A 22,488-nucleotide genomic window follows, 5' to 3' on the forward strand; every position below is an offset into this window, starting at 1 on the left:
AGCCATGAAAAACCTTTCAGTGTTAACGTATGCTTATGTAATTCAAGGATAATTTAAAATAAAATGTATATTGCCTGTCATAAAGGAAGCAGTAGATGAAGTAGTTTCTTTAATTTAATATTTATTACCTTGCTGGCTATGGTAAAAATCAAAGTTTCATACGTAGGAAACGCAGGACTTGTCTATTGTTAATTCCCTGCATAAATCAAAAAACTTTTACTCCTCTCCGCAAATACCCAACGACAATAATAGCAGCAATATCCATAAACGCCGAGAGCACAGCTACACGCACTTCAACTGCAATTAAAGGGAGGAAAAGCGCAGAAATTGTGATACGTATAGAGGGGTGCTCTGTGGATGTGTGCGTATGCCATAAATAAATTAGAAAGTGGCAAAAGCGAAAAACGCTGAAATGTCAGCCCAGTCGACGGAGTTTTCATTCTCGAGCTCGTTTTCACGCTGACACGGATATGGGGCTGGATGGGAAATGGGAAAAGCAACAACGATGCCGACGCACTGCGACATAATGGCGTCCACTTTGCGTTTTTATGCTTAATTTACTTAAAAGGACGGCCTGCAACTCGGAGCCAAAGTGCACTGATACATGGAAATGGGTGAATTGTGAGGGAAAGGGGAAGAGGTGGGGATGGGGGAATGGGGGAATGGGACGCACCCCGAACAGTTATGACTTAGGCATAGAAGGGGAGCTTCCGAAGCGACACGAACACGCAATGCAATGCCAGCAGTCAGCGAGGAATGGGGCAACTGTCCGAGTGTACTTTACATTTCACGCACAATTTTCCCTGGCACGCAATTTGCCGCTTATGGCAGCGGAGCAAGGCGTTCCTCTATTTTAAACCTATCCCGATCCCGATCCCTCTCCGCGGCACAGTGGCTCCTCATAACACATGCACGGCGGCACATGCAGGCGACAGCTTAGCGAGCGCTAAGCAAGTCCTCGTCATAGTCGCATATTACGTATTACATCACTCGCCGAGTGACTGAACCCAATCCAGTTCATCCCACTTGCCCTTTTCTTCAGCCATGTCACGTTGTTGTTAGCATTCTCAATTGGCGAGGATTGGGGCGAGGGTGGAGAGCACTGCGGGAAAATGTTCGCGAAGTCGATCTTTGATTACAGAAATGTAGAGTTACTCATGTCAGTTACCAGCATGCCTCACATGGAAAATATTTTAAAACAGTCTAAAGAAAGAAAAGTTTTTATCTTTTTAGAACTCTCATGAACAATTCATATGTTTTCTTACTAAAAGTTCTATGTTCCCTATCAAATGGTATACTTAAAAATGTTATGCAAATTAAGCTAAAGTTATTCTTAGTGTAAAACTTCACAGAGGGGTTAGCTTCGAGGACATGTGCGTGGCGAAATAGTTGAAATAGTTGATGCGCACTTTTCAGCGGTTTCGAATTGGGCTTGGCCTGTAAACCCCACCCAGAACCATTTCTTTGCCGAGCGGGGTTGCGATGGCCCGTTGAATTGTTAATAACATTTTGGGACTCACGCATTTAAATGAGGCTCACGTACGCGGACGATTTGTCACAAAATAATTTTTACGACTTTGCGACTTCATTGCCAGTGACCAAGCGATTCCCCCGCCCGAAGGATCCGCCCCCTTTTCCGCAGGATAATTGTTGTCTTTGGCTAAGACGACTGCCAACTGCGACGAGCTCGTTCGATTCCCGCTAAAAGTGTCGCATGCTTTTCTGCGCCACGGGCGGTGTCCTCAAGGTTGGCGTGTCGTCCCCACTTAAACCCTTAACGCCATTTCAGTCCGCATTAGGTGGCAACTGCAGATCATTATGCCCTCGCACTCCCACACACAAACACACACCCACACAAACACACACACACAGAGAACTTGTTTGTGCGCGGCTTATGCCTGATTGCATTTATTCTGACGGCTCGGCGAAGCTCGGCCTTGTCGCCGTCTCAATAACAACTGCAGATGGAAAGGGCCAACGTGGCCCCATCGAGTCAAATCAAGCGGACTCGATTGGCGGCTCCCTCGACTTCTTCTTCGCCGCTGGCTGGAGCTGCGGTTGCCAAGCAGCGAGTGCCGCAAATTAAATTAAACGCATTTCCACCGCCGCAGCTGTCGATGTCTTATCCGCGCCCGCAACATAGCGGCAAACATAGATGCACAAGTACAGTGAGGACTTTTTGAAGTTTTCCAGTTCATTTAACAAGCCAAGCTTTTCTAAGTGAGAGTCAAATGCTCTATGGAAAGTCGTTTTGATTTTTCTAGTTAATTTTCTGGTTAATTTTTTATATATTATTCCTGCATTTTTTTTTAAAGATAAGAGTAGAGTATTGACTTTTCTAGTGACCCCTGTACGGCGATACACTGACAGTGTCGAATTTAAATGACGTGCGAAACAAGAATTTAATTTCCCACTTGCGCTGGGAACATGAAAGCCTCCAGAGCCGAAATCCAACCTCCCAACCGCTGAAGCCCCGCCGATGTCAGCCAGCTCCACTCGCTGTTCAATTTTTATTTGCTCCCCGTTCTAGTAGTTGGTTTCGGTTCTCGGCGATTTCTTTTTTTTTTTGGCCTGAGCTGGGGCGAATCCTATAGTCGTCCTCGTCGATGTCGTCGGTTGCTAACTCACATCGCTAGACGTTTGGCAAAATGACAAATTTGCAGCGCAGTTGTCTCACACGAGGGGCGTAGGCCGTGGAGGGAAAGGACACCAGGACACACAGACACCCGGACACCCGGACTTCAGGACATCGGGACACCAGCCAATGGCGCGGCAGTTGGTTTTAGTTTCAGCTACCCTCCGTTCGCTGTTTGTGTGCCAAAATGCGTTGCCTACTTTCGGGGCTGGCTGGCATAATGAAATTCCAACTTTTGACTTATTGACGACGACAGGCCGAGGACGAAAGCGGAACGAGGACGCCGCCTGCTCCGCTTGTTGTGGTTACCGCTGCCGGCGTCACAGCGACGCTTGCGCCATGTCCTGTCCCAGGACACTATGGCAACCTCTTCTCCAATCATGTCACATCATAGTGACAATTCGCACCGGCTTAACTGTGGGAAATCTCTGAGATCCACACCCTCGAATATCTTTATTGATTCCTCACACTTGAAGCATAAAGCTGAAATAAGGTAAGTATGAAATGGGAGTTACGTTTAGTGACGTTTTTCCCGTAAATTTTGGAACTCATTTATCCTTTCGTGTACCTCGAATTTTAAATTGAAATACCATTGGCGAGCAAACGGCAAAAGCTTATTAGTAAGCATAATGCTATCATTTGCACAAAAGGCAACTCGAGATGAAAATTCCATCGATACTTGTCAGATCCAAATGAACCGGGAACAAAAGTGGAAACGAGGCAGCTGGCCGCTCGCCTTTCAAACGAAACTCAAAACGGAGTCTCCATGATCCAGTTGCATGTTAATTAAGTACATATTTCCGGTGCGAGGAGCGGGGGGAAAGGCAAAGGCAACGGCAACGGCTACGGCAATGGCAAAGGGTTGACACAACAACAGGACGAACCGGAGCAGAGCTGAGCTGATAATTAAGGCCTGAAGAAGTCCCTTTTGTCTACGCCAAATTAGTTGCATTTACAAATAACTTTAAATTGGCCAGGGCCAAAAAGCGAGCTCTGGCCATGTTCAACTCAGATTCGTTTGGTTTCGTTTCGTTTCCGTTTCTGGTTTAGTCGGTTCAGTCCGAGCGGCTCAGCACTGCAGCTGCAGTAATAATAACTGGCTGTGCAACTAATTTAGTTGCGATTCCCCAATGTCCTGGCCAGGACTCGACTTTTAATGAATGTGCCCGGGGTGCAAGTGCGAGTGCGAGTGAGAGTATTGTGCATAAATTCGTGTTGCCTATCTGCAGGCGCAGGAAATTGCGCAATTTTCTAGATGTTTTCACCCAGAAATTTTTCCGAATTTTCCTTTTGCATCTCCGTTTTTGGGTCTTTTGTCTTGCAGTCCACGGGCTGCAGGATTCACGCCTCACTGCTTCCCACCTCCACCTCGGCCTTCACCTCCATCACCGCCTCGTTTGGCATTCAATGAAAATTAATTTTAATTGACTTTCGCTGAGCGCGGGGGCGATGGCGATAGCGGGGGGCGTGGTCTGGGGCCTCCGGCGGGGGCGAGGGAGCGGGCGTCTGGCTCTGGGCCATGTCAATATTTACATGCCACGCATAAATTATCTACACATTTAGGCGCACGCATTAGGCACCACAATGGCCAATTTCCGAGGCGAGCTGCCGACTGACCCGCGGCGAGGAGAGTAGGCCATATAGTTGGCCAGCTTATTAACAGGCCAACACGCACGCACATTCGGAGCGGGCAAAAAGAGCAGGCAATCAAAATTATCCTGCCACACTCACCATACACCACCCCACGTGGCCACGACCACGCCGACCACGCCCACTTCGGCCGGCCGAAGCCATCGAACTTTTACGCATTGTTTATGTTAACAAAATGTAAATAAATGAGCCGTACAAACGACAACGACGAAAGCGACAACAAAGGGCAATTAAACTCCGGGCCACGCAGGACGATGTCGCAAGGAGCTCGAAGGACAACAACAGGTGTTCAGGTTCACAGGGCTGGCTTGGCCAACAAAAGCGCCAAAACAAAAATAAAACCTAAACGCAACGCACGGAAAAACAAGCCGGAGAGGGGGTATAAAAATACGGGATGAGGAAAACAAAGCCAAATAAATCAAACCGAAGGCAGACAGGCGCACACGCAGCCCCCAAACCGCCCGGGTAATTCCCGAATTTCAGGCGAGTAAGTGGCAGGACTTGACCGGCGGCAGGACATTGTGTATCGAACGTTTTATCGCTTATGCAGCCACTTGGTCGTCGCCGTCGCCGTCGTCGTCGTCCTCGCTGTTTGCTCAAGTGGCTCGCGTGTTAATTGTCGGGGAATGTGCATAACACGGCGATAACAATGAGCCACATTCCCAATTCCACATTTCACATTCCACCTCCAGCTGCGCCGATTCGCGGCTAACGTGCTCGGTGACAATTCAAAATTAACTGTCCGAGTGGCGGCGGCGCTGGAAAAGCAGCGCATAATGAAACGGGGCGGAAAACGCATAAATAAGGCGAAAAGCCGCAAGCAAAATCGACGCAGCGGAAGTGCGACTTTGCCACGCAGACCCCACGGCTAAATTTCCCACTGGCTTTGTTAATAACTATCGATAAGCGCGGGAAGTCGCTTTGGTAACTGCATATAAAAATGTCTAGCCGAACTTCCACATCAACGAGTGGCAAAAGAAAGCTTAAATATTTTATTTAAAGTTCCTTTTTGCATGCAAAGTATCTTGAATTTATCATTTTAGGCATTTTTTAAGGCTTATCTCTTATCCCGCATTCTAAATGCCCCGAGCCATTAAAGTCACTTTCACTTATTTTTATCGCTTTTAATTGCATTTATTTTCGGCTGTCGCTCCTTGGGCATTGTCTATTCTCCATTTTCCATTTCCATTTTCCGGGCTCCCTGCCCGCGGTTTGCTCATTTGTCGCCGTGTGTTCGCTCGTTTATTTTATTTAGCAATTTATTTCACACATTGCCATTTCCCCAGCGGTCGCTTCGTCTTGTGGTGGTTACTGTTTTTAATTTTTGGCCATTATGAGCGGACGGCCGTAAGAGATCGAGAACCCCTGCCCCGAACTTTGGGTTCCTGGAGGCTCGGAGCTTCGTAGCTTCGTAGCTTTGGAGCTACGAGGTCCCAGTTTCCATTCCCATTCCCAGGCAGGCCAAAATTATGGCCACACATATAAATTGTCAAGCGACCATTCATCTTGCAGAATAAATGTTGCAATTTGTTGGCTTTTGCTTGGCGCGGCGGGCCGAATGAAGATGGCCAACAGCAGATAGCCGCACTCTCCTTGCCGCTCGCACTCCTCACTCCCCGCACGCACAACAGTATGCTACGTTTTTTATTCGGCCTGCCCATCCGTTTGAGTTTATGTGTCGCACCTTTGCTGACCGCGGGTCGTTGGGGTTGCGACCCCAAAACGAGGGCTGTAAATTCTGCGAGTATGCGAGTGTGTATGCGTGTGTGTGTGTGTGTGTGTTCCAGGACGACACAAATAACTCACTGTTTGCAGTGGCTGCGCTAGTGGCGCCCGAGCAGGGAGCTTTCATTAGACGGAAGTGGAAGTGGAACTGAAACTGACTTTGGCCTGCCTCCGCTGACCATTTGCGGGCATATATTTGCGCACAATTAATTATTATAAATGTCGTGGTCTCCGGGAAACACGAGCCGGAATCCGAAGAGCGAGCGGAGGAAGCGGGAAGCGGGAGTCCGACTGCAGGCAGGCGAAATTGTTTATGAAAATTTATGATTACAATATTAGTGTGTCGCAGTGAATCTTTTCTGCCACTGCCGCCGCTTCTGCCGCTGCTATTGCCCCTGTTTTCAATGGCCCTGGCCTTTGTCTTTTAAATAATGGTCGCATGCATTTTATTTATTCGCCGCCGGATTCCCCTTGCAATTGCAATTGCATTCCATGGCGCTGCTGACCTGCGGCCAGAATTCTGTAAATATTCCATGGCAGCGGCAGGTGCACTCCTCTCGGTTGGCCAAACACACACGCGGCGCTCAAATCTGTGTGTGCCTGGGTGGCAAGCTGATTATGATTATCGCCTCTTTATCGCGCACTGTTTGCCACCAATACACACATGTGCCCGGGGTGCGAGTGTTTGGATTGGCATTGATACTGATACCCTGTTTACAATTGATTTCACACGACTTCATTCACGTTTATTCACAAGAAAAACTTTTTAATGCCTCCGAGTGCAAACAACCGAGCGCTGAAAGCCCACAGACACCCCAAACACACACACACTTGCAGACTCACACACTCATACACTCGCAACAAAGGTCGCAACATTTTCCTTTTTTATTCCGTTTTCCTCTTGCCGATGTCCTCCTCTCTGATTTGTATTTGCTTAAATGATCTTTTATTTATTTACTTAACGATTTTTGATTTATTTATTCGTTTCCCCGCCTGCGAGGGCAAAGTTGAAAGAGCGGGGATAACTTAATGGGTGCTCGAGAAAGTACAGCCCTAAGAAGAGGTAATCCCCCAGCAGGAACATTATTTCCACATTTATCATCCCAGACGTTTTTCGCTCGAACACTAATTTGGCCACCTCGGCATCGTCGTCGCCCTCAGTCAAACTTCATGCGGCTAATTATTCGCTAAGTAGACACACCGAAACACACAGCAAACGGGGATAGTCGTAATTTATGGCCGCGATTGCAGCCAAAAATCCTTTGTCGAAAAGTTGCAAATACCTGGAACTTAATGTTGGACTTTGAACTGGCGCGTAACGTTGCCCGAGCTCCGAAATTTGATAAATGTTGTGCGGAAGCCAGGGACCGACAAACCAAACAGCCAAACTGGACCTCCCTTCCACCCTGTCGACTCCCTCGATTCCCTAAACCCTCGATGGCCAAGAGGCCGTCGGTCGTCGATACGCGAATATGCGAGCCATCGCGGAGTGGCAACGGAATCCGGCTGCAATGGAATCTGTGGGCCAGTTCGGCCATCTCGACCGACGGCATTGTGCGTGTGCTAATGCAGCAGATAAACACAGCCAAATGCCATGAAAATCTTCGGTTATTTGTCACAACGGGCGGTGGGCATCGCCTGGTTTTTGCCCGTGAGCGGGTGGGAAATTAAAGACGCGCCTGCAGCGGGGGAATTGAATCATAATGAGCCTGGCATGGGGCGAGCCGGCCAGCAGTCGTAACTTTGTTTGGGGCCGCTTTTCACACGCTGCCAAAACGTTTCCGCTTCCGCTGGCAGTCTCAACAGCAACTTTGTGCGCTCACATGTATCCTTTTTTTGCATCCTTTTTTTTTTTGCGGGACGAGAAAAGTTTCACGCTCGCCCAGAAGCGTTGACATTTCGGCGACTGGCCAAAACAGAAATTCGCGACTGGCGTAATGCAACTTTTGCTGGCAGTTGAGCCAGCTTCCAGCATCCAACATCCAAAAGCCAGCAGCCAACATCCTGCAGCCGGGACAAACAAGCCGGAAACATGCGGCCACACCAACGTGGGCAGCCTTTTGAACTACATGTAACGTGTAACGGTAGTAGCGATCAATCCTGGTTTCTATACTTGCGGGGCACGCTTTAATTTTCCGGCTCTAGCTCGTCGGCTTTGGGGGTGGTGGTCTTGCTCCGTATAGAATCCAACACTAACTACTCATTATTATTAATTAGGATTAGAATTTAGCGTGCTGCGACAAAAAAAATTCAAACAGGAAAACTGTGAAAATTTCCAGAGAGCTAAACGTTAACCTGAAGAACAGAAGGACAATTTCAGAGAAAGTAGAAGAAAGAGAAAGAGAAAGAGGTGAGAAATGAAAAGATTGCGATACACAGATGAAGTGGTGTTCGCTTTATGCCCTACCCAACCTATGATCCTTTCCGCTCGAGCATGGCTCTGAGGAGCCCTTCATACCCTAGGACTGGAGAAACAACAGCATGGTTCTGATATGGGTTTAGTTATTCATTGTATTATTTTTTTTTTTAAACGTTATAAAAGTTAATAATAAAAAGATACATTTTTATTTTGAGCGATAGAAAATTATGACCAAAGATTGATATTAAATATTCAAAAATAGTGTATAGAAAAATAGTAATTATTAAAATGAATTAAAACTAAATATAAAGGAATAGATTAAAAAGTATTAATACTAAAAAGGTATTAAAAATAGTAAAGTAAGGATGGCATAATTAATTTAAAAAAAAAATAAACAAAAATTTAAATTACTATTCTAAACGTGGCTAATAAAAATAATAAACGTGGCAATAAAATAATAAACGTGGCAATAAACCTGGTAGGCAATATTCAAAATTAAAGTTAATCCATATTTTCAATCGGCGGTATTTATTTAATATAAAAAAAAATTTTTTTTTTTTTTCTATATTAAAAATTTTTTAAACATTTTTTTTCCAGTGTAATCAAAATTTTCTTTTAGCTATAATATTTGTATTTTCATTCTTATCTGATCATCTCTAATTATTTTTATTTAAATATTATTAAATAAAATAAACTCGCTCAAAAATTTCTCTCGGTGTATTCCAAATTTTCTTTTAGCTATAATATTTTTGTATTTTTATTCTCATCTGCTCATCTCAAATTATTTTTATTTAAATAATATTAAATTAAATAAACTCGTTCAAAAATTTCTCTCAGTGTATTCTAAATTTTCTTTTAGCTTTAATATTTTTATATTTTTATTCTCATCTGCTCATCTCTAATTATTTTTATTTAAATAATATTAAATTAAATAAACTCGTTCAAAAATTTCTCTCGGTGTAGCAAAAGCTCACGAACTAAAAGATAAGCTCTCTGTGAATGTAACCGTTTTTTTTTGATTCTTTTATCATCTTTCCATTCCACCAAAATTCGTTTATGAGAGGTATTTAAATTACAACAAAAAATAATAATTGCATGCAGGTATTTTGTTGTTGAAATTGAAAATAAAATTAGAAAAAAAACCAAACTCACGTGCATATCCCACGACGAAAGATCGATCTCCCGGCGTTGGAGTGCTGGAAACAGAATTTTGGGGCTTTTCCCAATAATTTTGGGACACTTCTAAAACGCAATCAATTTAATTTTTTTGTGTAAAACATCAGAGCTTTTCTTTCAGCGATTCTTTGCTCTACAAACCGAACTCACACAACCAAACTCTTCTGTGCATTCTTGCACTTATGCTCTTATCACTTCGATCTCTGGCTGGTTTTTTTCCACGCTCAACCAAAACAAAAATAAAAGAAAAATAAACCAAAAAAATAAGAAAAAATAACAATTTAAATTTTTGAAGAGCCTTTCTAACTTTTTGCCGCACGTTTTCACATTTTGACTTTATTTATATAATTTTTAACTTATTCTTTATTTTAACATTTTTAACTATTTATTTTTTGTCCATTTTTCTTTCAGGTCTTTGTTTTCACCTTTTCATTTATTTCCTTTATAATATTTTTTTAGCACTGTTCTCGCTTCTTTATATTTTAAGGTTTATTTATTCAAATTTCCACTTCATTTATTTGCAGTGTATATCACTCGCAAAATTTATATATAACAAAAAAAAATTAAATTTTTGCTTTTATACACAATTTTTTCCTTTCTCATATTCATGTTTTTATATCACTTGCATTGATCTTTATTATTTTATATTTTCCATTATAGTCTTTGTCTTATATTTTTTTTTCCAGTGTGCACATGGTTTTATTGGGGCTTTTAGGTTAAATTTCACATTTGTCACAGGGCTTTTTTGCCACTTTCACATCCAAAAAAAATTGCTGGCCCGCGGAGTTGTCGATCCCTCGAGGGGATGAATGAAGCGCTCCGCGGGACACTTGCGGATCGCTGGGCCGGCTTAGGGCTTGCTCTGCCTGGATGCCGGGCCGATGGATGATCCACGTGGAGGTGGGTTCTCCTAGATAAGGCCAGTAACTCCAAAGGGTTCCTAATTTCCTTTCTTCCTTCTTATAATTCCGCGGGAATGGGTTGGCGGAATATATCTGGCAGGTTAATCTGGGTAAATTTAAAGAAATAACCCAAAAGAATTTAACCCAATGCCACCCACATGCCAAGGCAAGGAACTTACTTGGACAGGTGTTTCTGCTCTGAAGGTTTGATCGAAAAGAACTTTACATTCCAGAGCGGAAACATAGGTCAGTCAAAATTTTACGCCATGATAGTTAATTGCAGCTTTCCAGTGCATACCTGGTACAGCTGATAAGAGATTATTTATCAGTGCATACCTGGTACAGCTGATAAAAGATTATTTATCAGATGGCAACTCTTAGTTTACCTAATCGGTAATCTAAGCTCAGAACCTTTGGCGCCAAATATAAACAAATCAAAATGAACATTTTCTCTTTTTTTTTTTCCCATTAAATTTTGGAGGCTTCAGTCGCCAGTACAAAACCCCCCCGCTAAAATCAGACTAGGGTATAATAGAGAGAATGCCCTAGACTGATTCCGACTGAAGCTATTGCCGAATGTCTTTAGCGTGATATGTACCTACAACTTTTCCTTGAAGGTCTTCCAGTTCATAGTAGAGGTTACCGATCTTCCTTCGAATCCGAGATTTTACAAACATTGGACCGAATTTGGCGTTATATCCCGTTTGAAAGCAGCTTTGCTTAAAATTACGTCGATATACCTCTTGACCTTCAGTATACGTGACATTTCGAGTACGGAGATCATAGCGTTTCTTGTTCTCCTCGTGCTTTCTATACATTTGCTCGCATGCTTGTTTGCGAATTATTTCGAAAGAATCCTGCCTGTCAAATCGTAGAGAACGATCGTTCAAAAGATTTAAACGTCGGAGCAGAGAATAGGTCGAACCAGAGGTAACCATATGCTGTCCAAAAGCCATGTAGTACGGACTTGTTCCAAGGCTGGAGTGTATGGAAGACCTCAACGCGCAGGATATCCTGTTCAGAACTTCATCCCAATCCTTCTGATCTGGGCGTATATACGCTCTAATCGCGGATATGACCGATCTATTTACACGCTCCGAGGCGTTAGCCTGAGGTGAATAAACAGCAGTCAGAATATGATTAATGCTATATTCCTGCATTAATCCTTGAAATGCTTTCGAACGAAATTGGGACCCGTTATCTGACACCATTGTTTCAGGGACTCCAAAAGTCATAAACAGTTCACTATCTAGATACTTCACAATTGCGCTAGAATCAATTTTCCTCACAGGTTTAAGGAAAACAAACTTTGAGAAATGGTCAAGGACGATAAAAATGCCGACGTTTCCACTTCGCGATCTGGGATAAGGCCCGAGAAAATCAACGAAAAGTCTTTGAAAGAACCGCTGAGTCTCCGGTGCTCTTCCCAAAGGAGGTCTGAGAACACAATTCGGTGCTTTCGTGCATTTGCAAACCTCACAAGCGCTTATATAGGCTCTTACGTCTGAAACGAGACCAGGCCAGAAATAGTATCGCCTGATCCTCTCGATAGTTTTGTGTACGCCTCCATGTGAGGCCAAGGAGCTATCATGAGCTAGAGAAAGAACTTTGGGCACTAATTCCTTTGGTAACCAAAGCTTCCATGCGTATTCGTCATGCATCTGTTCTCCGGTTAAGTGTTCCGCTTTACGATACAAATAACCGTCTTCCACTTTAAGATCCGGGAAATTTCGTTTATTTTCTTCTACATTCTTTATCAAATTCTTATACTCCTCTGTTTTAAATGATTCGGAGTTCAGATCAATAATAAGTCCTTCCGTCAAATCTATGGCAGCAACTGCCTCTTCGTTTACACGAGACAAAACGTCGGGGACAACGTTCAGTGAACCCTTGCGATGCTCGATCTCGAAAACGTATCTTTGTAACGCTAACGACCACCGAGCTAATCGGGAACTTAAATCGTGGTTCGACATCAACCACTTTAAAGAAGCATGATCTGTAATTATCTTGAATTTCAAACCCTCCACATAAGCTCTAAAATTCTTTAAAGCGACGATAGCAGCTAAACATTCTTGTTCAGTGACTGTGTAGTTTTTCTGAGCTTTATTTAATTTCTTAGAAACAAAAGCAATCGGTCTCTCGTCGCCTTCGTCTGAAACCTGCACTAATACAGCTCCTACGCCTGTTTTGCTGGCATCACAGTGTATAGCGAACGGCTTCGCGAAGTCTGGACTGCATAAAACAGGAGCTTCACTAAGACACTGCTTAAGCCTCTCAAACGCTCTTATAGCCTCTTCGGTCAAGCTGAACTTTCGTTTTGTCGTCATCAAGTCCGTCAAAGGAGCAGATAGAGACGCAAAATTTGGCACGAATTTCCGATACCATCCACACATCCCCATAAAGCTTCTCAAGTTCTTTAAGCTTTTTGGTAAAGGAAAGTTGGTAATCGCAGACACCTTTTCTGGGTCTGTACGGATTCCGCCGTCACCTATTATGTGACCCAGATAACGCACTCTCCGCATGCAGAAGTGACTTTTGCCAATGTTGATTGTCAAACCTGCACGCCTAATGTGCAATGCTAACTCCCTGAGAACTTCGAGGTGATTGTCAAAACTTGCAGATACTATTAGCAGATCATCTAAATATATAAAAACTTCGTTCCTCATGTGAGCTGGCACTACCTTGTCCATTAAACGAGACATGGTGCTCGTAGCATTGCATAAACCAAACGGCATTACTTTAAATTGGTATAACGGTCTACCTGGTACCGTGAACGCAGTCTTATCGCGCGACTGAACATCTAAAGGCACTTGCCAATAAGCATCCTTTAAGTCCAAGCTAGTTATAAATTCTGCTTTTGGTAATCGGCTCAAAATTCCATTTATTTGGGGAAGAGGATACGCGTCCTTTTCCGTGAAACTATTGACTTTCCGGCAATCTAAGCATATTCTGACTTTCCCTGGTTTAGTAACCATTACGATTGGAGAGGACCATGCACTCTCTGATTCCTCTATCACTCCCAATTGCAACATTCTGTCAATTTCAGTATACATTGCCTTTTCAACTGCTGGAGATACAGGGAAATGCCGCTGTTTGATGGGCTTCGCCATTCCTACATCAATAGTGTGAGTTATCAAATTTGTCCTGCCTAATCCTTCCTGAGTAAACGAAGGAAAACAATTTATGGTATTTGCCAATTTAGTTTTTTCGACTTCCGACAAATCGTGTTGATCCACCTCGTCTGGGCGGACTACCTTAGCCGATTCTATCTCCGATATTTTTAAATGTGTTGGAAGAAGATCGTATAACTTCCAAAAGTCTATGCCAAGATATAATTCTTGTTTAAGTGAAGGTACTACATAAAGTTTTAAAGGCTTCTTATCATTGCCGTATTCTACGTCAATGTTAAGAACTCCTACTATATTTTGGGATTTCCCGTCTGCTGTCGCAGCGCTGCCTTTTATGGCTCGGTATTCCTTATTCTTTATCACTTCCTTAGCTAATTCTCCTCCTAGGCAACTAATCGAAGCTCCCGAATCTAACAAACCGTATACAACGCGATCGAGCAATCGAACCGGTAGAAACGGTCGTGGATCTCTAGAACCTGCAGGTATGGAATTGATGAGTTTCAAACTGTCTTTGCATCTTTTCACATTTTTCCAAAACGCCTTTAACCTTCGAGAATTCCGTTTAGCTACGTTAGCTATCTTTTGTACTTCATGGATTGCGACGTCCCTTAACTTTGAAATTTTGCTGTGAAGCAGAGAGCTATCTGGGACTATTTGTTCGTCAGGGGAAGAGAGAGATACACTCTGAAGAGTGTCCTCTATTGGTCGGTCATTGTGGACTGATTTCGACTGGCATATGAAGTCTTCGGTTTGTATTGCGACTTCGATATGCCTTGCTTGAAGTTTTTTGTACATTTACTGCAACTTGGCTTGTACGTGTTAGCCGCACCGCATCCGTAACAAAACACACGTCTTTCTGAGAGACAATCCTGATACCTATGTCCTTCGCTTTGGCAGTTCCAGCATTTTAAGGAAAAGGCTTCGATTTCTGCCTCACCCTCAGGTTCTGATTCTTGGGGATCTACCATTTCGTCTCCAAATTCAGCTACTTCACGCCTAAAAGGAACAACCTTAGTGTACCCACTACATCTCTTGACATCAGCGAGAAATGCTTCGCGACGCCTACAAATCTCCCTTAATTCGGACACCGTTTTTATTTCCAGATTCAGGATTTCATGCCGAATTTCAGGACGAAGATTACTTTTAAGTACTCGGACAAGTTTACTTGACACCCAGGGCTGTTCTAACTGATCAATTAGTCCTGATATGGTGTCGTAGAAGCTATCGAAGGATTCATTTGGTTTCTGTTTGGTCATTCTAATTAATTCCTCTATGTCATTATCATCTCTACTGTGTCTAAATTGAAGTCGTAAGGCTGCACAAAAATCCTCCCAAGAGATTTCACCGTACGCCTTATGGTACCGCCAATAAAACTCGTTGGCTTTGCCTTCGAATAGAACACTGCAGTTCTTACACAACACGGTAAAGTTTCCGTCCAGCATTTGCCTTGTGAGGGCTTCGACCCTATAAATAAAATTGTCAACAGACATACTTTCTCCAGAAAATTTAATTTTCCAGCCATTGAGAATATGAACAACTTTATCTGGCCGCGTTAGTAATTCAGATGAAACCATGCTTTGGGAAGCAGGAGAGCGTGGAGTTTCGACTCTATCAAAAACTCTTGGCACCTGATCTTGGAGCTGGGGCTGAGCTGGGCTTGGAGTAACCGTCACTCGATTCACACTTTCCGAGAAAGCATTCTGTATCAATTCAGACATCTTCTCGGAGAGAGTGGCTAACATCCTCCGCTCCATGGCTAACAAAGTGACTGCGTTGGCTGTGATAACACTTGAATTTGTATTACTATTATTGCTAGAACTTCGTATTGAAGTAGAAGGTCCCTCATCTAATGGATTATTAACCGGCTGAGTAGCTTTAGCTCGACTTCGAGTTTCTCGAGCTGCTTTTTCGGCAGTTTTAGAGACTGTGGCTCTACATGCCGATTCGCAAACTGGACACTTCTCACTGTTCTTCCAATGAGCTTCAATACATACTCTGTGGAATTCGTGCTGACATGTCGTTGTATATACGTCTGCTGAACTAATGTCAACTTGACATATAGAACACAAAGAATTTGAGGCACTTCCGACTCTCTTATTCGGCGATCGATCTAACCCCATCATACTCAATTAATTCTCAAAAATGTGACACACGAAAAAAATCTTAAAAATAACAAAGATCAATATAACTCAATAAAATTTATAATCTGAACCCTTAGCTTGTTGTTCTCGTGTCCAAGGATATGTACATTCTCTTTTCTTAAATTTCTCAAAAGGTGTATAGAGTTTGGAAGAAAATTCGTTCAAATTGACTTAACTTATTCAAAAGATAATCCTTTCTTTCTACCTAAGTTTTGGACGGTGTACTCTTACACTCGTATTCCAGTGTAAACAAATTTTCCTTCCAGTAGTAAGAATTTAGATTCAGAAATTACGAAGATAGGATACGGCGCATCTCGCAAGTTATGCCAGTATTTTCCTCTTTGTTCATCGATAATTTCTTTTATAGAACAGTTTGAGTAGCTCAGTGATTGGTTTTTGCAATCGCGGACAGAAAATCAACCGAAGTTTTGATTTATAAATCTGTTTTCCTGCGACTGAAAACTCCCGTCACTTCTGCTTTAGGTAGAAAATTTCCGCTTTATGGTCTAATTCCGGTCAGCTTTGAATACTGATATTCTTACGGCATGAATTCCAGGAATTCGAACACAATTGAAAATTTAGAAAGGTGAAATTTTAAAGTAATGAAGAAATGAAAGAGTTTCTGAAATTATGTCCTTCGCGAGTCTTAATGAACTTGAATTTATTCACTAAGGCCCCACGTTGGGCGCCACTTTACTTAATTAATAATAAATAATTATCTGTAACGTGTAACGGTAGTAGCGATCAATCCTGGTTTCTATACTTGCGGGGCACGCTTTAATTTTCCGGCTCTAGCTCGTCGGCTTTGGGGGTGGTGGTCTTGCTCCGTATAGAATCCAACACTAACTACTCATTATTATTAATTAGGATTAGAATTTAGCGTGCTGCGACAAAAAAAATTCAAACAGGAAAACTGTGAAAATTTCCAGAGAGCTAAACGTTAACCGGAAGAACAGAAGGACAATTTCAGAGAAAGTAGAAGAAAGAGAAAGAGAAAGAGGTGAGAAATGAAAAGATTGCGATACACAGATGAAGTGGTGTTCGCTTTATGCCCTACCCAACCTATGATCCTTTCCGCTCGAGCATGGCTCTGAGGATCCCTTCATACCCTAGGACTGGAGAAACAACAGCATGGTTCTGATATGGGTTTAGTTATTCATTGTATTATTTTTTTTTTTTAAACGTTATAAAAGTTAATAATAAAAAGATACATTTTTATTTTGAGCGATAGAAAATTATGACCAAAGATTGATATTAAATATTCAAAAATAGTGTATAGAAAAATAGTAATTATTAAAATGAATTAAAACTAAATATAAAGGAATAGATTAAAAAGTATTAATACTAAAAAGGTATTAAAAATAGTAAAGTAAGGATGGCATAATTAATTTAAAAAAAAAATAAACAAAAATTTAAATTACTATTCTAAACGTGGCTAATAAAAATAATAAACGTGGCAATAAAATAATAAACGTGGCAATAAACCTGGTAGGCAATATTCAAAATTAAAGTTAATCCATATTTTCAATCGGCGGTATTTATTTAATATAAAAAAAATTTTTTTTTTTTTCTATATTAAAATTTTTTTAAACATTTTTTTTTCCAGTGTAATCAAAATTTTCTTTTAGCTATAATATTTGTATTTTCATTCTTATCTGATCATCTCTAATTATTTTTATTTAAATATTATTAAATAAAATAAACTCGCTCAAAAATTTCTCTCGGTGTATTCCAAATTTTCTTTTAGCTATAATATTTTTGTATTTTTATTCTCATCTGCTCATCTCAAATTATTTTTATTTAAATAATATTAAATTAAATAAACTCGTTCAAAAATTTCTCTCAGTGTATTCTAAATTTTCTTTTAGCTTTAATATTTTTATATTTTTATTCTCATCTGCTCATCTCTAATTATTTTTATTTAAATAATATTAAATTAAATAAACTCGTTCAAAAATTTCTCTCGGTGTAGCAAAAGCTCACGAACTAAAAGATAAGCTCTCTGTGAATGTAACCGTTTTTTTTTGATTCTTTTATCATCTTTCCATTCCACCAAAATTCGTTTATGAGAGGTATTTAAATTACAACAAAAAATAATAATTGCATGCAGGTATTTTGTTGTTGAAATTGAAAATAAAATTAGAAAAAAAACCAAACTCACGTGCATATCCCACGACGAAAGATCGATCTCCCGGCGTTGGAGTGCTGGAAACAGAATTTTGGGGCTTTTCCCAATAATTTTGGGACACTTCTAAAACGCAATCAATTTAATTTTTTTTGTGTAAAACATCAGAGCTTTTCTTTCAGCGATTCTTTGCTCTACAAACCGAACTCACACAACCAAACTCTTCTGTGCATTCTTGCACTTATGCTCTTATCACTTCGATCTCTGGCTGGTTTTTTTCCACGCTCAACCAAAACAAAAATAAAAGAAAAATAAACCAAAAAAATAAGAAAAAATAACAATTTAAATTTTTGAAGAGCCTTTCTAACTTTTTGCCGCACGTTTTCACATTTTGACTTTATTTATATAATTTTTAACTTATTCTTTATTTTAACATTTTTAACTATTTATTTTTTGTCCATTTTTCTTTCAGGTCTTTGTTTTCACCTTTTCATTTATTTCCTTTATAATATTTTTTTAGCACTGTTCTCGCTTCTTTATATTTTAAGGTTTATTTATTCAAATTTCCACTTCATTTATTTGCAGTGTATATCACTCGCAAAATTTATATATAACAAAAAAAAATTAAATTTTTGCTTTTATACACAATTTTTTCCTTTCTCATATTCATGTTTTTATATCACTTGCATTGATCTTTATTATTTTATATTTTCCATTATAGTCTTTGTCTTATATTTTTTTTTCCAGTGTGCACATGGTTTTATTGGGGCTTTTAGGTTAAATTTCACATTTGTCACAGGGCTTTTTTGCCACTTTCACATCCAAAAAAAATTGCTGGCCCGCGGAGTTGTCGATCCCTCGAGGGGATGAATGAAGCGCTCCGCGGGACACTTGCGGATCGCTGGGCCGGCTTAGGGCTTGCTCTGCCTGGATGCCGGGCCGATGGATGATCCACGTGGAGGTGGGTTCTCCTAGATAAGGCCAGTAACTCCAAAGGGTTCCTAATTTCCTTTCTTCCTTCTTATAATTCCGCGGGAATGGGTTGGCGGAATATATCTGGCAGGTTAATCTGGGTAAATTTAAAGAAATAACCCAAAAAGAATTTAACCCAATGCCACCCACATGCCAAGGCAAGGAACTTACTTGGACAGGTGTTTCTGCTCTGAAGGTTTGATCGAAAAGAACTTTACATTCCAGAGCGGAAACATAGGTCAGTCAAAATTTTACGCCATGATAGTTAATTGCAGCTTTCCAGTGCATACCTGGTACAGCTGATAAGAGATTATTTATCAGTGCATACCTGGTACAGCTGATAAAAGATTATTTATCAGATGGCAACTCTTAGTTTACCTAATCGGTAATCTAAGCTCAGAACCTTTGGCGCCAAATATAAACAAATCAAAATGAACATTTTCTCTTTTTTTTTTTCCCATTAAATTTTGGAGGCTTCAGTCGCCAGTACATACATCGCTGGCAAAACATTCATTTCGAATATTATTAAATATTAAACATCATGCAGCATTTGAAGGTTATAAAAACGAGCCAGGGCCAAAGAACATTATCAATTTCGCTTGGCTTAAGCTTCACGGTCCATTTACAGCACATTTTCATATCGCAACTGTGTCGACACCCAATTTAATTTAAAAGAAAGTTTCACTTTCGAAAGTTCAAGTTGAACGAGTTCACCTTTTCGTTTTTTGTACAAGAGAATCCCTGCTAATGACTTACTACCCTTTCCGATCCAACCGAATGATCCCTTTTCAAAGCCCAACCCTCAATCAAAGGGAAAGTATTTAATTATGCTTAATTGACATTTTTCTTTGACGGCTTCAAGGAGTATTAAGTTCTTGCTTTGATTTTTCAGCCGTTTGGGATGACACATATTTTAGGAATCACACTTCTGCGGGCCACACCTCCATTGCCACATTATCTCGCGGTTGTCGTGGTGCTAAAGTTGTTGGTCCGCCTGCAAAATATGCACTCGGCACGAACCTTCGCGATCCCAACTTACTCAAACACTCGTGCTACTCGAACTCATTTGGAATTTTTTTCTAATTACTTTAGGGATTAATTTGGAGCAGCCAGCAAAGTGCACACACACACACACACACACCAGAAGGCAGCCCCACACCCTTACAGATATTTACATGTATTACGTGCAACACGTTTCTTTACTTTTAATTTCAATTACTTTCATTACGCGAGGCAAATGCGTTCAAATGAAGCAAAACAGGCAAGAAAGGCAGAAAAATAAAAATATTATAGGTACAACAAACACTCTCTCACACACACATATACCCAGGCACCTTTACACATGAGCGTAATAAAAAAGTGTTCTGGGGAAAAGTCGAGCGTAGAAAAAAGTTAACTTATTAATTTTCATAAGAGTAATTTTGTGTATTTTATGTTTGGTGTGTGTGCGTGTGTGCGCGAGAGTTGTTCCAAGACAAACAAACAAAATACGAACGAGGAGCAACCGCAGCAATAAATGATGTGACGGTGTGGGTGAGTCGGCGCCGTTAAACGGTTAAGGACATGCAAAAAGGGCGCGCTCTGATGAGTTGATGAAGTGTTCAACGCCTGGCTGGCTCCGCGGGACACAGAACGGCAGGGCGGCCGAGGGTTAAACGGGGCAGCGGCAGGGTTAAGGGGCTTACAGGTTCTGGGGTTTTGGGGGGACAACCCGCGGCGCAAATAAAAAGTCAGGTTTTTAACTAAATGACTTTTTGTTGTTGTGCACACGCATTGCTACACACAAACGCACTCAGTGCGGCAACAACATGCATGTCGAGCCCTGTATCGTAATTATTTTGATGGCGGCCACCTTTTTACACACAAACATTTGGGTACAGCAAGGGGTCCACCAAAAATGCAAAGCTACTTGCTGTCGTGAAAAAATAGTTACAAGAGAAAAATAAAACCAAACTATTTCAGTGGAAAATAAACTAAAGTGTAATAAACTCTAGTATTAGTTTTATTTTTAATGATTTCTATCTAGATTTGTATTTATTAATACTTTCTATTGAAATGTACATTTATCAAATAATAACTAACCACCAACTCGGTTACAAAATTCCTAGAAACTCTACCGCAACTGTGGTTACATAGTGACACGAATGTGTGGCAGCGGTAAGTAAAATGGTCAGGACCTCACCTTTCCTTCGGTGACCCACTGCCCCCGTCGACCCTGGGATTTGCCGCCTTGTGGGAGTGAGTGTGTATTGCGGCTGTCTCGTTGATTATGCGCTGATAACAAATTATTCACTTGGGAGCACACTTCAGCCGACTTTGGCAAACAGACACACACACTAGCAGTCGCACTCGCATACCCACACACCCGGGCGTGGGTTTTGCCAGGATTACATGAGACCCTCGGCTTGGGAGGACTTGGGAGCTATGTACTCACGCCCACCTCCCTCCCACTCTTCCCCCTTCCGGAACAAGCCCCTTTCCGTACGCCCTGCGTGCCGAAAATTAATGAAAAGCCACCAGCGACGCCGCTGACGCTGCCTATTTGTGTTTGCTTTTTGTACATTCGATTTGCTTTTTGTTTTGGGTCCCGGTGACATTGTGATAACAATCAGCGACTTTTTAGTGGCATTAGGCCGGCATTATGCATACGCAGCGTGGCCACTGAGAATATGAAAGGACCTCGCTGAGTGCGTAGTTCGGTAGATCTGCTGATTGCGCCGCAATCAATATATCGACTCGGTATGAAAATACACCGCTGGATATCGCAAAGGCCAAGCAAACATGCACTGAAAGGGTTGACAGACAAGAGGCGGCCTATCGTAATACTTTCATTGAAGCCTTAAACAAATTTGATTGAAGCACTTACGCGGAAATTGTTAATTAGGTCATCAAATAGCAATTAATAAGATTTTTATCAATAGTAATTAATAGGTTACAGGCCGGTTATAAATAGTTTCCAACAATGAGCAACCAAAAATTAGAAAACAAGCAAACAACACAAAAGCTAATGGTTTCTAAATGAGACAAGTGAAAATGATTTGATGTAATCAGAGTTAACAAGTAGGTTAATGGACTGATTGGAGTGTACTTCTCTACACGGATAACTGTAAATTGAAAGCCATTCCGGCAGCGCAGTTTATATTGATTTTGGATATCATATCATGTTTTTTGCTGGCCCACCAGAATTTTCTATGGCTAAGCTATTGCCACCAGCAGAGCACTTAAATCCGTTCGAGCTTTCGTTTGAAAAGGTAGAGTTACAGTGGGCTGGCTCATAAAAATAACAATTCCGAAATCAAACGCTGGCGGAAATAGACAGCACAGCTTCCGGGACGAGTGCCGCTGATGGGCCAATAAAAAGGACACAACTGGCCAAACGCCCCCAGGAGGCAGGATGCCCCGCTGTATCCCCTACCCCCCTTTCCCCCACGCCCCCACGCCCCCTCATCCTTGGGATGGCCAACCCACTGTTGTTTTATTATGCGAAACAAGCGAAGGAACAAACAAGAGGAATGCCGGCAAATTCGTGTTTAAAAAATAACAACTACACAGCTCCAGAAAAGGGCGGCGGTGGTCGACGGGGCGGGGGGCGTGGCAGCTGCGACAGCAGCCAAAGAAGGAGTCGCCCATTTATCTTAATCTACCTTTTAACTTATCTCGTTGCCAGGGTTTGAA

At 41.6% G+C, this 22,488-nt stretch overlaps 2 protein-coding genes across 2 annotated transcripts; both read right to left on the reverse strand.

The window, feature by feature from the left end:
• Window positions 1-10,235: 10,235 nt before the first annotated feature.
• Window positions 10,236-10,837, reverse strand: LOC122320767. Its single transcript, XM_043209204.1, has 2 exons — window positions 10,627-10,837; window positions 10,236-10,553 (listed from the first exon to the last, which is right to left on the reverse strand). The coding sequence occupies exons 1-2, from the start codon at window positions 10,689-10,691 to the stop codon at window positions 10,262-10,264; spliced, it is 357 nt and encodes a 118-aa protein (XP_043065139.1). The 5' UTR covers window positions 10,692-10,837; the 3' UTR covers window positions 10,236-10,261.
• Window positions 10,838-18,592: 7,755 nt separating this feature from the next.
• On the reverse strand, window positions 18,593-19,195 carry LOC108094555. Its single transcript, XM_017195163.1, has 2 exons — window positions 18,985-19,195; window positions 18,593-18,910 (listed from the first exon to the last, which is right to left on the reverse strand). Exons 1-2 carry the CDS (start codon window positions 19,047-19,049, stop codon window positions 18,619-18,621), a joined length of 357 nt encoding a protein of 118 aa, XP_017050652.1. The 5' UTR covers window positions 19,050-19,195; the 3' UTR covers window positions 18,593-18,618.
• Window positions 19,196-22,488: the final 3,293 nt, after the last annotated feature.

This window comes from Drosophila ficusphila, unplaced genomic scaffold, assembly GCF_018152265.1.
Source record: "Drosophila ficusphila isolate 14025-0441.05 unplaced genomic scaffold, ASM1815226v1 contig_791, whole genome shotgun sequence".
NCBI classification, from domain to species: domain Eukaryota; kingdom Metazoa; phylum Arthropoda; class Insecta; order Diptera; family Drosophilidae; genus Drosophila; species Drosophila ficusphila.

What these genes read in the sequence shown, in the direction of transcription:
- LOC122320767 (XM_043209204.1), bottom strand. Translation starts at nt 10,691, where the DNA reads ATGTTTCCGCTCTGGAATGTAAAGTTCTTTTCGATCAAACCTTCAGAG. An exon ending in GAGCAGAAACACCTGTCCAA is followed by an intron (nt 10,554 to 10,626) that starts GTAAGTTCCTTG and finishes AAATTTACCCAG; the next exon opens with ATTAACCTGCCAGATATATT.
- LOC108094555 (XM_017195163.1), bottom strand. Translation starts at nt 19,049, where the DNA reads ATGTTTCCGCTCTGGAATGTAAAGTTCTTTTCGATCAAACCTTCAGAG. An exon ending in GAGCAGAAACACCTGTCCAA is followed by an intron (nt 18,911 to 18,984) that starts GTAAGTTCCTTG and finishes AAATTTACCCAG; the next exon opens with ATTAACCTGCCAGATATATT.